Source organism: Zalophus californianus, chromosome 10, assembly GCF_009762305.2.
Source record: "Zalophus californianus isolate mZalCal1 chromosome 10, mZalCal1.pri.v2, whole genome shotgun sequence".
Taxonomy (NCBI): domain Eukaryota; kingdom Metazoa; phylum Chordata; class Mammalia; order Carnivora; family Otariidae; genus Zalophus; species Zalophus californianus.
This window is the reverse complement of record NC_045604.1, coordinates 55,267,579-55,282,346: the sequence shown is the minus strand read 5'-3', so window position 1 is coordinate 55,282,346 and position 14,768 is coordinate 55,267,579. Positions and strand designations below refer to the sequence as shown.

Here is a 14,768-nt window from a genome sequence, read left to right as displayed (position 1 = left end):
GGTGGCTTAGCCATTGAGCATCTGCCTTTGGCTCCGGTCATGATCCCAGAGTACTGGGATCGAGCCCCGCATCAGGCTCCCTGCTCAGTGGGAAGCCTGCTCCTCCCTCCCCCACTCCTCCTGCTTGTTTTCCCTCTCTCGCTGTCTGTCTCTCTCTCTCTCTCTCTCTCTCTCTCTCTCTCTCTCTCTCTCTCTCTCTGTCAAATAAATAAATAAAATCTTTAAATAAATAAATATGTATTCATTTATTCATAAATGAATGAAGGTCTTAAGATTACCCTTAAGATATTTGCCTGTAAGATATTCTGGAAAGAAGAAAGATCTGACCTTTTGTTTACATGACTTTTTAGGAGCAGTTGTGATCTTTCCAGGTGCATTTACTTTTTTTTTTATTTTATTAATATCTACACCCAATGTGGCGGTTGAACTTGTGACCCTGAGATCAAGAGTTGGTGCTGTTCCAACTGAGCCAGCCAGGCACCCCTACATTCTTAATTATTCCTAAGGGGCAGCATTTTGTCCTTCTGTATAAATGAATGAAGCTCTTGACCATCCTTTTCTTTGTGATGATTAAAAAACTATTAGCTTGAGGCTAAACTAACAATCCTATAGGCTCTTGGCCACCTTATTTTGTTTAATCTTTTAACTTCCTTCTCTTTGCATTTTTCTATTGTACTATATTTCTCCAGATATTATAGTCTTGTTTACATTTGGTGATTGTTACTTAAGCACATGCAGGGCATAAACGTGAATTTTCCAGTGTCCAGCGGGTGCTTGAGTTGTTTTTATAGTGAACCACTATGGCACTTTACAATACGCTGCCTTTTCCCCTCTCCCACATATAGGAGCTGGTACATACACTACCTCTTCTTTGAGTACAAAATCTACAAGCACATCAGATCCTCCTAACATTTGTAAAGTGAAGCCCCAGCAGTTACAGACGAGCAGCCTGCCGTCGGCGGGTCATTTCTCACAGTTGAGCTGCGTGCCTTCCCTTATTGCCCAGCAGCAGCAGCAGAGCCCGCAGGTCTACGTGTCCCAGTCGGCAGCAGGTAAGAGCTGGGGGCGGGGGGGTGGCAGGCACGTAAGGGAGTCAGAAGAATTGTTTGCGGGCATACTTTTGTTCGCTCAAGTTTAACTATTTTTTGATCTGCTTTGCAGATTTGTTTCATCATAGAATTTAATGTCTTTGATAAGTATTCTGGGGAGGCTCTTGGCAGTTCTTTCTTACACGTATGTTACATATATATTAGATTCGTGTCTAATAATTTGCAAAATAACTTACACATTTCATGTTATTCTAGTCAAGTTATAAAACTTTATTACCCGAAACTTGACAAATCAATAATAAAATTCATAGGGAAGAATAAACCTAAGATTAGCAAAGAAGAAAAAAACTGTATGTTGGATACTGGGGTAACTTACCCTACTAAATACCACAATGTTAATCTTAGTTAAAAAGTAAGTAAATATTTGAAAAATATTCAAAATCACTAATGATTTAAATTCAAAATAAAAGAACAATGAGGCTATTTCTTGCCTTTCTGTGTGGGAAATATTAGAAAGATTGATAATACCCAGTTTCTATAAGGGTCAAAGGTCTTATTAATAGTGTCTTAAAATGCATTGCTGGTTAGTATATAAATTGACATAATTTTAGAAAAGTATCAGAATATTTTATATGTACATACTTAACTGTAGTAACAATTTTCATAGGAATCTCATATAGATAAATTTACCTATTAATCAGAGACATATATAGGAGAGTGTTCATTCATTGCAGTATTGTTTGTAATGTGACAAATTAAAAATAATACAGGAAGTTCTCCAAAACATACTATTATGTAAAAAGAGCAGATCACAAAATAATTTATATAATACATAGAAATCTGTTAAGAATATAAACCAAATTCTTTCAGTTATTAAATACCAGTTCCTTTGAAATATTTTATTAAATTCTAGTAACTAGATATAAAATTAGAATAGATTTGCTGGTAAACCGGTAGGTTCATTTTCACTTTGAGTAGATCATGTCCGATTTCACTAGTTAATACCCCATTGGCAGTGTATGAGTGTCTGTTTTTCCATACCCTCACAAGTACAATTGACCCTTGAACAATGCAAGGGTTGGGGTGCCAACACCCTACACAGTCAGAAATCCACATAAAACTTTTCAATCCTCCAGATTTAACTACAAATATCCTACCTTTGACCAGAAGGCTTACTGATAACATAAACAGATATTTTGTATGTTATATGTATTAACACATATTTTGTATGTTATATGTATTATACCTTGCATTCTTACAATAAAGTAAGCTAGAGAAAAGAAATGTTGCTAAGAAAATCATAAGAAGGAGAAAATGACATTTACAATACTGCACTGAATTATTTGAAAAGAAAAATACGCAGTTCAAACCCATGTTCAGGGGTTAACTGTACTAGAATTTTGTTTTAATTTGTATATACCTGTCTGCTAGAAGTTTTCTGTCTTTTCATTCTAGTTTTTCCTTGGCTGTATTAGGTTTCAGTGGGCTCACTCAATTTGAAATCTGCTACAAAACTTGGTTTTTAGTTACTATTTGGAAAATTCTGAAGCTTTGACACTTAAAACTGCTTGTTTCTCCTGATGGTCTATATAGCTCAAATCCCTGCTTTCTATATGGACACAAGTCATTTATTCAGTACCCAACATGCACGCTTGGCTCCACCATCCTTGGCTCAACAACAAGGCTTCCAACCAGGTCTCTCTCAGGTAAACCACAGACTTCTTCCATCATGTATTTGTTTCTTGGCATGCTAATGGTGTAATAGATATCTTAGGCTACAAATAAAGGCTCTTAGAAGTTAAAATCTTCTATCGACAACATGGGACAATCCATGATTACCTTGATATGTATTGGCAAAATTTTCAAACTTCCCCAAATTATCCAAAGCTTAATGGCTAACACTGTAGAGTAAATAATTAATTGAAAGGAAAATTTAGATGCTTACATTTGGTTTTGTTTTAAAAGGAAGCTGATATAGATCTATATAGATATATATCTATATATATATATGTATTCTTTTCATATCTCAGATTTTTATTTTCCCAAATACTGTGATTTGTGTGTGTGGTGTTCATGTGTTTTTTATTGCACTGCAGCCAACTTCAGTTCAGCAGATCCCGATCCCCATTTATGCGCCGCTACAAGGACAGCACCAAGCCCAGCTGAGTCTGGGTGCTGGGCCTGCTGCATCCCAGGCTCAAGAGTTATTCACTTCTTCACTTCAGCCATATAGGTACGTGCTTTTGTAACTGCTGAGCCTTCTTGCCATATCCCTACTGCTCCTTCTTTTCCCCCAGAAGCTAGGATGACCCTTTTATAAAATGCCTTTCAATAATTAAGCATGTTGATTGTAGGTCCTGAAACTTAGCTTCTGGTAGTTTCAGTCAAGACTTTATTGAACAAAGTGAGACCTTAAATATTCTTTTTTTTTTTTTTTTTTTTTAAGATTTTATTTATTTATTTGACAGAGAGAGACACAGCGAGAGAGGGAACACCAGCAGGGGGAGTGGGAGAGGGAGAAGCAGGTTTCCTGCCGAGCAGGGAGCCCGATGCGGGGCTCGATCCCAGGACCCCAGGATCATGACCTGAGCCGAAGGCAGATGCTTAACGCCTGAGCCACCCAGGCACCCCGAGACCTTAAATATTCTTGAAGACGAGGAGAACAACAGTCCCATAACAATTGGAAATCAGAGGAAATAGTTGCTAAGGGACCTAAAAGGCTGCATGCCACCTTGCCACAGCAGCTGTAAATCCGCCCCTGACTTGGGATGTGCGTGGGGGCTTGGCAGAGAATAGCATATAGGAGGCAGGAGCCCGGGTGGAGAGTGCCAGGCAGGGAACAAAGGCAGTGGGGATAGTGATGACAAGTAGAGAAGAAACTGTTGTTTTTGAAAGAGTCACTGTAAGTTAGCTTTGTGATTAAGGAAATCTCCTTTTAATTGGTATTAGCTACTTGCAACATTGTTGGAAAGTTTGGGGCTACTTTCCAGCTGTGCAAAAAAGAGCTCGGTGATTAATTAGTAATATCTTCAACAGCCATGGGAGATGGAGTAGCAGTGCACTGACATTTTGTATTTGTAATCCCCATTTTAATGATTGCCTTGGAAGATATACTTCTTAAGACCGGGCCTGTTCCATAGAAAAATAATGTAAGCTGTATATGTAGTTGTGACTAATGACAAGTGTATTGGAAGGCACAGGTTTAGACTTTGAAAGCAGTTGTTTGTATTCCTGCCACATCATTCTGCTATTCTTTCTTGCAACCTCATCAGCATAGTGTTTATTAATACAGAATCCCTGAATTTAACTTCTGCCAGGACAGGGTAGTTGTGGGGTTTGTCTTCTCTTTTCTTTCTTTCCTTCTTTTTTTTTTTTTTTAACATTATTTTAGAGAGAGAGCACACTGGGGGAGGGGCAGAGGAGAAAGCGTCCACACTGAGCACAAAGCCTGATTGATGCAAGGCTTTGTTATCTCAGAACACCAAGATCACAACTTGAGCTGAATCCAAGAGTTGGACGCTTAATCGACTGCACCACCCAGGCACCCCAGGACTCGGTAGTTTATAACAATATGCTTCCCAATTTATATTTGACACATAGGCATAAAGACTGCTTGTGACCCTATTCTAGCACTCCTGCTTAATGGCTTTTGTTTCTGCCACAAAAGTCAATTTTAACAAAGCATAATGATGTTATTTATTGATAATATTATCTTTAATCCAGTACTTTGATATAGTTAGTTTTTATCTTAGCATTTTTAAAAGTATAGCTTGAAGGCCCCCATTCCAGAGGTAGGAGGGTAGTCTGAAGTTAGATTCCAGCATTGTAGTTTTTTTTAAAACCATCTAAATATGCCACAGTAGTATTAACTATAGTCAGCCATGCTGTACATTACATCCCCATGACTTATCTTACAACTAGCAATTTATATCCTTTGACCATAATACTGTGTTGTGATTTGAAAGTTGCTGGGGGACACCTGGGTGGTTCAGTCAGTTAAGCATCCGACTCTTAACCTCAGCTCTGGTCATGGTCACAGGGTGGTGAGATCAAGCCCTGCGTTTGGGCTCCATGCTGGCTGTGGAGCCTGCTTGGGATTCTCTCTCTCCCTCTCTTAAAAACAAAAACGGGAAATTTGCTGAGAAAGTAGATCTTGAAAAAAGTTCTCCTCACCAAAAAAAAGTTTTTTTGTAACTGTGTATGGTGACAGATGTTAACTAGACTTACTGTGATGATCATTTCATAATACATACAAGTATTGAATCATTATGTTGTGAACCTGAAACTAATACAGTGTTAAATCTCCATTATACCTCAGTAAGAACAAACAGAAACTTTGTGGTTTCTGATGGTGAACTGATGGTGAACTACTACTCTGCTTCATTCTGTAGAGGTCTTGAGATTTCTTATAAGAAATATATGGGGCGCCTGGGTGGCTCAGTTGGTTAAGAGTCTGACCCTTGGTTTCGGCTCAGGTCATGATCTCAGGGTGGTGAGATGGAGCCTTGCATTAGACTCCGCCCTCAGCAGAGTCTGCTTGCGATTCTTTCCCTCTCCCTTTCCCCTTCTCCCCACTCACTTGAGCTCTTTCTCTCTCTCTCAAATAAAATCTTTTATAAAAACACACACACACACACGTGTATATATAAGTGGAGTAATGAAATACAAATAATAAAAGTCAGCTATTGGTGCTGTAAATTTGAATAAAATGTTAATACCAAAGAGAAGAACAGATTTGGTTCTGAGCTTGCTAGTGAACACATCAAAAAGAGAATTATTCTCGTTGTTCAAGAGGAGAAAAGCTTGTTAGTTTCTCGGGAAGAGCAAGCCTTTCCCTAGAACTTTGTTGTGTATGGGGCTCTAAATCATGAAACAAGTACCTTAGACACAGTCTGCATTCTCTGTCTCTTTTCTTAATTGTGCTTATTAGAGTACTTGGTCATTTGGGATACTCATTCCAGGGATTTCCAGATTCCAAAATAGAATCGACTACTAACACAAGTCTTTCATTTTTAATGCCTGTGTAGGTCTCAGCCAGCCTTTATGCAAAGCAGTCTGTCCCAGCCATCTGTGGTTCTTTCTGGTACTGCCATCCACAACTTTCCAGCTGTCCAACACCAGGAACTTGCAAAGGCACAGTCAGGTCTTGCCTTTCAACAAACTTCAAATACGCAGCCTATTCCTATATTGTATGAACATCAGCTGGGTCAGGCATCAGGACTAGGAGGTTCCCAACTAATTGATACACATCTCCTCCAGGTAAGACAGGAGCACAGGGGCTAGAGTCATGCACTATCATCATCTTCCTGTGCAGCAGATTATTTAAGAAAACAGTTTTTAAAGAAAAAATGTTAAAAGATGTAGTGAAAAAAACGAAGGTCTTTTTATCTAATACTAAAATTCTTAGAGATTGTTTTGAAGCCACACCCTTGATGTCTGAATTGGAAATTTTTCCATCTTAATGCTGTTTTCTTACACAATTTTTTCTAGGCTAGAGCAAATCTTACCCAGGCTTCAAATCTTTATTCTGGACAAGTACAACAGCCTGGTCAGACAAATTTTTATAACACTGCCCAGTCACCAAGTGCTCTCCAGCAGGTAAACTATGGCATGGTAAATTTCCTCAATTTTCTTTATTATTATTATTATTATTATTATTACATTTACTGCGTTTGTTGTTGTTTGGCGATTTAAATAGAACCAAGATGGGGAGATGGGACAGTGGTTTTCAGACTTTGCTCTGAGGTGTCCTAGGAATTCCATGGGGTCCACTGGTGGTGGAACCTGCTCAGTGCCACAGCACCTCTCTCCTCAGCCCCACTCCAGTCATTTCTGCTTTTTGGCTCTTTGTTTTAAATTGGTTTCCATGTAATCATTTATTTTAACAAAGGATTCCATGAATATAAAAGTTCGAAAACCATTGTCCAGGACATACAGTTACGTGTAAGCGTGAGAAGTGCTTTACCCATCTATGCTAGGGGGGGAAGGAGGACTCTAAAGACCATCACACTGGTTAATATAATACTTAGCACAGTGTGGCAGAGTATGACAGACTGTAAATGACAGACATGCACGATCTCCTAGCAGTGTCATAAATCTGCTGTCTAAAAGTTCGTGGAGGACTGAAGGAGAGAGGCAAACCATTAGTCATTTTCTTATAACTAATTTTGGTGGCTATTTTAGGGGTGAAAATTCATAAATGTATTTATTACCTTACTGACATTCAAATTAAATACCGTTTGTATGAAAACTGAAAGGTTATTTTTCTTCTCCTAAAACTCATTTTAGTCAGACCTGAAAACAGTATAGAAATGTCTGTTTGGGAAATTGCAACAACACTGTTTCTTAAATTGTATCCCATGACTTCATTGTATTATGTGTTTATTAGACACATACCATGGATTCAAAGATCTTCATAATGATATATAGTGTCTGCACTACTAATCTGTTTTATTGTTGCACCTTTAATAAAAGAATGGAGGTAGTTAAGCAAAAGATAACACGTGAAATATATTAATAGATCGAAGTATTCTGTTTAAACTGTTACTCAAAAGATTTTGAAGAGTTGTATAGATAGTTATAGGGACATACAGATGACAGGTATAAGTAAATTGCCGCAATTTCTTTTTGCTTATTTTCTAGGTTACAGTACCTTTACCAGCATCCCAGCTTTCATTACCTAATTTTGGATCTACAGGGCAGCCTTTAATTGCTCTGCCTCAGACTCTTCAGCCCCCATTACAGCATACCACTCCACAAGCCCAGGCCCAGAGCCTGAGTCGTCCTGCACAAGTAAGCCAGCCTTTCAGAGGATTAATCCCTGCTGGAACACAGCATAGCATGATTGCAACCACAGGAAAAGTAAGTGAAGAGAAATTTGACAGTTTCTTCGAGAATTTAAGGCTATATGTTGAGATGTGTACATCTGTGTATCTATAAAAAAAAATGCATCAGTTTTTACCACCCTCTAGTAAATCTCAAACCCTGATATGCTTTTTTTTTTTAAGATTTTTTTTTTTTATTTTTAAAGTAATTTTACATCCAGTGTGGCACTTGAACTTATAACCCCAAGATCAAGAGTTGCACACTCCACCTACTGAGCCAGCCAGGCACCCCAAGCCCCAGTGTACCTTTTTTTTTTTTACTTTTTAAATCTACTGATGTGTTTGACTTCCTCTGGTTTTTACCTGATAACGAAGAATTCACAAATTTTGTGAAAGAATTAGGTTTACACTATCTCTTAAGACTTTTCACCCACAAATATGGCCTTGATAATTCCATGTTATTTGAAACTTAATTACAGGATTTTTGTACTAAGATTTTTTGCCTTGGGGCACCTGGGTGGCATCTGCCTTCGGCTCAGGTCATGATCCCAGGGTCCTGGTATTGAGCCCCGCATCGGGCTCTCTGCTCAGCGGGAAGCCTGCTTCTCCCTCTCTCTCACTTGTGTTCCCTCTCTCGCTGTGTCTCTCTCTCTCTCTGTCAAATAAATAAATAAATGAATAAGATTCTTTGCCTCTTTAGCTTATGGAATTCCAGAAATGTTAAGTCTTTTCTGTTTTTTCTCAGATGTCTGAAATGGAACTGAAAGCCTTTGGAAGTGGCATTGATATAAAACCAGGCACACCTCCAATCAGCGGTAGAAGCACCACACCAACATCTAGTCCCTTCCGGTAAAATGGGCATTTGAATTTCCAAATAACTAAACACAATTTGTTTGTTAGATATTTACTATGTCACCAGGCCTGTGGTAAGCACAAGATATTCTGATAGTTTAATCTAAAATGTTAAGCTATTAAATTAAGAATGTGTATGTTTTACCATACTTTTAAGAACTTTTTTTTTTAAATACAGGGCAAATCTAGCTAGTAATCTTTCTCACCTCTGCCCCTCCAGTGTCTCTCCACTACCATAATGTTTGGTAACTCACCTTGGTAAATTTTCATCAGCTACCACATACGAAGAATCTTCCAAGAGCAATGTCTCTAAAAATCTAACAGCATTATTTATTTGGCACTACTGTACTGACCAGTGATGGCTTTTTTCCAAGGGCTACTTCCACAAGTCCGAACAGCCAGTCCAGCAAAATGAACAGCATTGTCTATCAGAAGCAGTTCCAGTCAGCCCCTGCCACTGTGAGAATGACACAACCATTTCCTACACAGTTTGCACCCCAGGTGGGCAGATACGAGTGAGAAATGAGTATTATTTACTTGGAAATGATTGCTAATCTGGCTAATTATCTGATTTCATAATCTTGCCATCTAACTAGTTTAGAAACATAGTTCTTAATGAGAAACAGTTTCTTATTTAACAGTACATTTATGACATTCATATATATTCTCCGCAACTTTTAGTGAGGTAAAGGTAGTGGCCGTGTAGTTCTAAAGCAGACAAGAGAAATACTCGAGATTCCCCACACAGCTCTGGTCATTTCAGTCCTGTTTCTTTTATCTTTTTTGAAGAAGTGGACTTTTCAGAGAAGGGTCCCAGTGCTTAAAGTTTTCTAGGTTTAAAGTTTTTTTTGTTGTGTCGTCGTCGTCGTCGTCGTCGTTGTTGGGTTTTTTTGTTTTGTTTTTAAGAGAACTATGTGTAGTTGAGTTACAATTTCCAAAAGATGTTCTAATATGTGTGTAAAAATATTGGCTTCTCTTCCTTTCGCTGATCGAGTGGAAAGACTAACTAAAATTGATCATAACTCTCACAAATGAGAATTGGTTCCTGAGAAAACACTTGTTTGTTGAATTGATGTTATTTTTATTTATCTTCAGATTGTTTGGTATAAGTGTGTGCCTTTTCTGCAATTATATCTTTTTAAAAAGATTATCCTAATTAATAGCTTTTCTACCTCCCCTTCAGAATTTGTAGCTGTTAGAACCAACTACAGTGCCATAGCATGCTTTGCCAAATTTTTCTGTTAGATTCTCCAAGCATTGCCTGTTTGTTCTTGGTCCCTGTAATAGAATGGCACAAATCCCTACACTTCCTTTCACTTGGCAGAATGGGCACAGATTTACTCTGAGATAAGCCAACCTGGTCTAGTTGGCAAAATTTTTTTTTTAACAGTTCAATGTTGTATGTTTTGTTTTTTTCACTCAGATTCTCTCTCAGCCTAACCTGGTCCCTCCATTGGTAAGAGCCCCACATACTAACACCTTCCCAGCGCCTGTTCAGAGGCCGCCAATGGCACTGGCCAGTCAGATGCCTCCTCCGCTGACCACAGGCCTCATGAGCCATGCTCGTTTGCCACATGTAGCCAGGGGTCCTTGTGGATCACTATCTGGAGTCAGAGGTAATCAGGCCCAGGCTGCGTTGAAGGCTGAACAAGACATGAAGGTTAGTACAGTGTTAACAGCCAACAGAGCAAGAATCTGTCTCTGAACCATGTCTTAAGATGCCTCTGGACCCATAACCACAAACCCAGGCATTCATTGTCTTAGCTGATTTAACCAAGCTAACTACTTTTATTCATTCCTTTTTTTTTAAATTATTATTTCTTTTTGGTTTCCCCTATTCCCCCCCACTTTTTTCTTTTTTTTTTTAATTTTTTAAGTTTTTTTAAAGTTTTTTTAGTTTTCATTTTTTTGCAACTGTAGTTAGCAAACAAGTTAACATTTTAAACTCTGGCAAAATGAATTGCTTATAAAATGAATATTTGAGGGAGATCTGAGTTTAGCTGCTACATTTTTTGGAAGAGCAAAAAAGTAATTTGGATTATTATAAGCTTCCCCATTTTCTTCCTTTTTTTTTTCCTTTGTTTTCTTTTTTATCCCTCCCCCCTCCCTAGACTTAAGATATAAATCATGGTTATGTGAAAATTTGGAGTGGGTAAGAAGAGATTTTACCTATCTTGATTTTCCTTCCTTCGTGAGTCCTGCAAGTACAGTTTTTTTCTCAAACTGTTTCCATCCTTTTTTTTTTTTTTTTTTTTTTTTTTTTGCCTGCCACCTGAGTTGGCTGTATTCCACAACAGATCGTGCAGTTGTAGGTGAAGAACTGAAAAAAGCACTTTGGGATCCTTCATAATAAAAGGCACTGATAAATGTGAGGTTTGCTGATGCAGAAGAGTGCCTTTAGGAGTCTGTGTGGGGACAGTTTTTATAGCATAAAGCTTACCTGTCTGCCTGTACAGCCAGCTGAATCCATTGACATCTGTATTTACTTGAACTTGCCTTTAGATGTCTTAGTAATTTTGCCTATTTTGTCACTATGTATATGTGTATATACACACACACACACATATATATATATATCGGGTCACACTAGAACAAAGAAAAACTTGCTGCCTTTAAACAAGGCAATGTCCATAGTAATGCTTTACTCTAGAAACAATGCTTACTATCCTATTAGAAAATTCGGTTGACTAGGTAGTTTCTTTCTACATTGATATCCCTCATTTCTCATCTTGAGTAATCAAATTTAAAGACTACTCTGCAGTGAAACTCTTGTTAAGTGTGATCTGCTTTTATTAAGGCTGTGTGCCTAGGATTTCCATCTGTTCATAACTATTAAAAAATGTGTAGGAATCTTTGGAAACCATTTGGCCATGGTTTCCAGTTGTTTTGTCTCCTTGGAACTTATTTTCCTACCTTCCCATGTTGGAAATGACATTAGAGCTTATAATGGGGTTGGGGGGGTAAAAATTCTTGAAATTGCTTTAGATCTTTATATAGTGAACATGAAGGGCTCCTTGTTGTATGCGAGAGGTACAGAAACTTAAGTTTTAATTGTGTACGTTACAGTGGTATAATTTACAGATTGACGTAAGTATATTCTTTGGGGCGCATAGTCAATAAAAGTAGGAAGTTATTTTACCAGCTCAGAATGTGGTAGGAGCTATCAGAACTTAGTGATCAAGTGAAGTTGTAGTTACTAATTTCTGATGCTCTTCCCCTGCAGAAGAGAGCTGTGGGAAGAGGACTCAGCCACAAGACATTTGGTCCTAGGTGTTGGTAATGCCACAATATAAGTGCTTCCTTTTCGTTTTATTGTAGACCACATATTGATGACTAGAAGTTTTAAGTGTTACATATATGTCTTCAAATTTGCAAGCAGCCTCCCTAAATAGAATTTGATATCAGTAAGTCTTGTTCCGGAAAAGTTACAGACCAACGGCAATTTCTGTCTTATTATTTTATAAGAGGGCAAACTTTGAAAACGTGGTGGGAGGTGGTCCTGTTGTTTTCCAATGTTTAAAAAAAAAATCACATGGAATATTTGCCAAGATAGGAAGAAATCTGTCCATTAAAAGCTGAAAGATCATTGAGGTACTTTTGGTTTGGGCCAAACATGTGGGGCAAACGGATTTGTGGTTGGTGAAGAGTAAACGGAGATGGACGGACAGGCTTTGCTAATGCTGCAACGTTCTCAGTCGTTGTTTCTCATTTTTTAAGGCAAAGCAGAGAGCAGAGGTTCTTCAGTCCACGCAGCGGTTCTTCTCTGAACAACAACAGAGCAAACAGATAGGAGGCAAAGCCCCGAAAGTGGACAGTGATTCAAGTAAACCTCCTGAAACACTGACCGACCCTCCTGGTGTCTGTCAGGAAAAAGTAGAAGAAAAGCCACCCCCTGCACCCACCATAGCCACCAAACCTGTTAGAACTGGACCAATCAAACCTCAGGCGATCAAAACGGAAGAAACAAAATCTTAAAGGCTGTGGTTTATTGCAGGGGGTTGGGGGAGGGGAGAGGGGCACGAGGGAGAATGAGGTCGGATAATGCCGGCAGCCAAAGGGGTAAAGTGGTCTGTGACATTATCCTGTCCAGAGCTGGGAGGTGCGCAGGGGACACAGGAGCAATTTACACTGACACACAGCTGCTGCAGCAGTAAAATGAGGCTTTGCCAGCTTGCACCTACTGTATAATGCGCACTCTGTTGATGGCCGTGCATCTTCAGTCAGAATTTATATACAAATACGTGCACACGTTCCTTGAGTGCATATCATTTAGAGCTGAAATCCTTATGGTTAGATGAAACACCAGAAATATGAGGAAAATAACCCTGCCGAGGAATAGCTGAGCCCGAACAGTGGTGATTCCAGCTAATAGATCAGGTGTGGTTTCTTTGCTCCCTTATGTTCTTTGGATGTGATTGTAGCATTTGTGGGCTTGGTGGTCAAGAACTGAAGATAACTGGTGCTGGATAGAGGAGCCTTATTTTTTATTATGGCAGCTTGCTATTTTTGTAACATTGTGATTGAGTTGAACACAATCAAAGTACAGTCACTGATTCCCCCTTTTTCCTGGATGAGTGAGCAGGTGATGAAATATGCTGTCCACATCCTTGGACATGTCCAAATGGACAGGGTTTGACTACTACTTCTGTTTGAAATGATGCTGTGTTTTGGTTGTGGCCCGAAGCTTTGAAGTGCTACTTGGCATCTCCTTTCTTCCACGGAGTTGTCATGTCTTCAAACATGACAGATTGGGTAAAATACTAGTTAGGTTGAGTCTGGCTTGCCTCCACTCGTCATCTTTGTATGAATCCAATAGGCTTTTGTTTGTTTGTTTTTAACGGTTTTTAACTGACGTTCATCAAGAGCAGTGAATACCTAAAACTATGCCCTTAATGGAGGAAATCCTATCGAAGAAGGTGCATTTCTTTACCAGAGCTGTGTCATACCATCCTTTGGGCCCTCTGCTGGAAAAGTAGAATCAAGTCTCAAATAATGCCTTTTTAATTGTATCCTCTAGTATTATAGATGTAGGACAGTACTGTATCATACCTCTGTGAATGTAAAATATCTTGTACCTGCTTTATGATACGTAATAGTGACCGTGCTTTATCAGAGCTGTTTTTAATGACGTTATCCTAGAATGTTTTCTTTCCAGATGATGATTGAGAAGCTAATAAAAAAATGGTGCCAGGTGCCACAACAGTAACAGAACTTTGCTGTTTTCTGGGGTTTTGTTTTTTTTTTTTTACCTTCCCCCCCTTTTTTATTAATGGAGTGTGCTGGATGTCTCTATAATTTTGTTCAGATGACTGCAGAACCTGGAAAAGCTGTTGCTGCTATTGATGCATAACATACTGCTATTGGTCTTTTTATATAAATAAATAAATATATATATATATATATACATACATATACATATATATATAAATAATTTGAATTTTTGGAAACTTTAGCTGTGCTGTCAACTTTGGAAAAAGTATCCCAGTTGTACCGTGTTGGGTTGGCATTGTACAGAAATTAACAGCCATATTGGTCTAGAAATGTTAAACATAATTTTTTCCATTTGTACAGGGGTAACGCACTGTATTAAATATGTAAGGTCTTATCTACATGGGTTTGATTACAGAAACTAATAAAGTATTCTCTAAATAATGAATCTTGGAACTTCTAATCCATTCCTAAAATCTGAAGCAAGAAGGTCTGTCATGTACCAAAAATAGTGTTCAAGAGTACATTATGCTCTAAGGAAAAGATTATCACCCAAAGACTTGATTCTGACTTTTAAGAACTATAAAGTTTATTCAGTCAAAGTAAATGTTGTCATGGAGGATAATAGGGCCTCTGTTCTCAGGGTAGCCATACTCCTCTTGAGAGCTAGTCTGTCGAGGAGGAGAGAAGTCTTTCTGGATGATGCCAGATGCTGAAAGTAGAAAATAGTTTCATCGTTCTTCAGGGCAGAAATTGAAGGGCCCAAAAGAGATCTCAGTACTTAAATTTTGTATTTTTTGTATTTTTCCTAGCACATTCATAGATTATCACTTAC

The 14,768-nt window shown here is 38.4% G+C and overlaps 1 protein-coding gene across 13 annotated transcripts in view; it reads left to right on the top strand.

The window, feature by feature from the left end:
* The window catches only part of PRRC2C (proline rich coiled-coil 2C), a 92,774-nt gene extending 78,409 nt beyond the window's left edge, over positions 1-14,365 (top strand). For 4 of the 13 annotated variants that reach the window (XM_027612255.2, XM_027612254.2, XM_027612256.2 and 1 more), the window contains exons 26-35: positions 846-1,052; positions 2,643-2,755; positions 3,146-3,282; positions 6,077-6,308; positions 6,540-6,662; positions 7,692-7,910; positions 8,619-8,722; positions 9,100-9,226; positions 10,149-10,385; positions 12,443-14,365. In XM_027612255.2, coding sequence (XP_027468056.1) covers positions 846-1,052; positions 2,643-2,755; positions 3,146-3,282; positions 6,077-6,308; positions 6,540-6,662; positions 7,692-7,910; positions 8,619-8,722; positions 9,100-9,226; positions 10,149-10,385; positions 12,443-12,700 — 1,757 coding nt within the window. In that variant the 3' untranslated portion in view covers positions 12,701-14,365. Of the gene's footprint in view, positions 1-845; positions 1,053-2,642; positions 2,756-3,145; positions 3,283-6,076; positions 6,309-6,539; positions 6,663-7,691; positions 7,911-8,618; positions 8,723-9,099; positions 9,227-10,148; positions 10,386-11,948; positions 12,002-12,442 lie in introns of those variants that run through there. The other 9 variants (XM_027612257.2, XM_027612259.2, XM_027612262.2 and 6 more) reach the window with 7 other exon arrangements.
* The last annotated feature ends 403 nt before the right edge of the window (positions 14,366-14,768 follow it).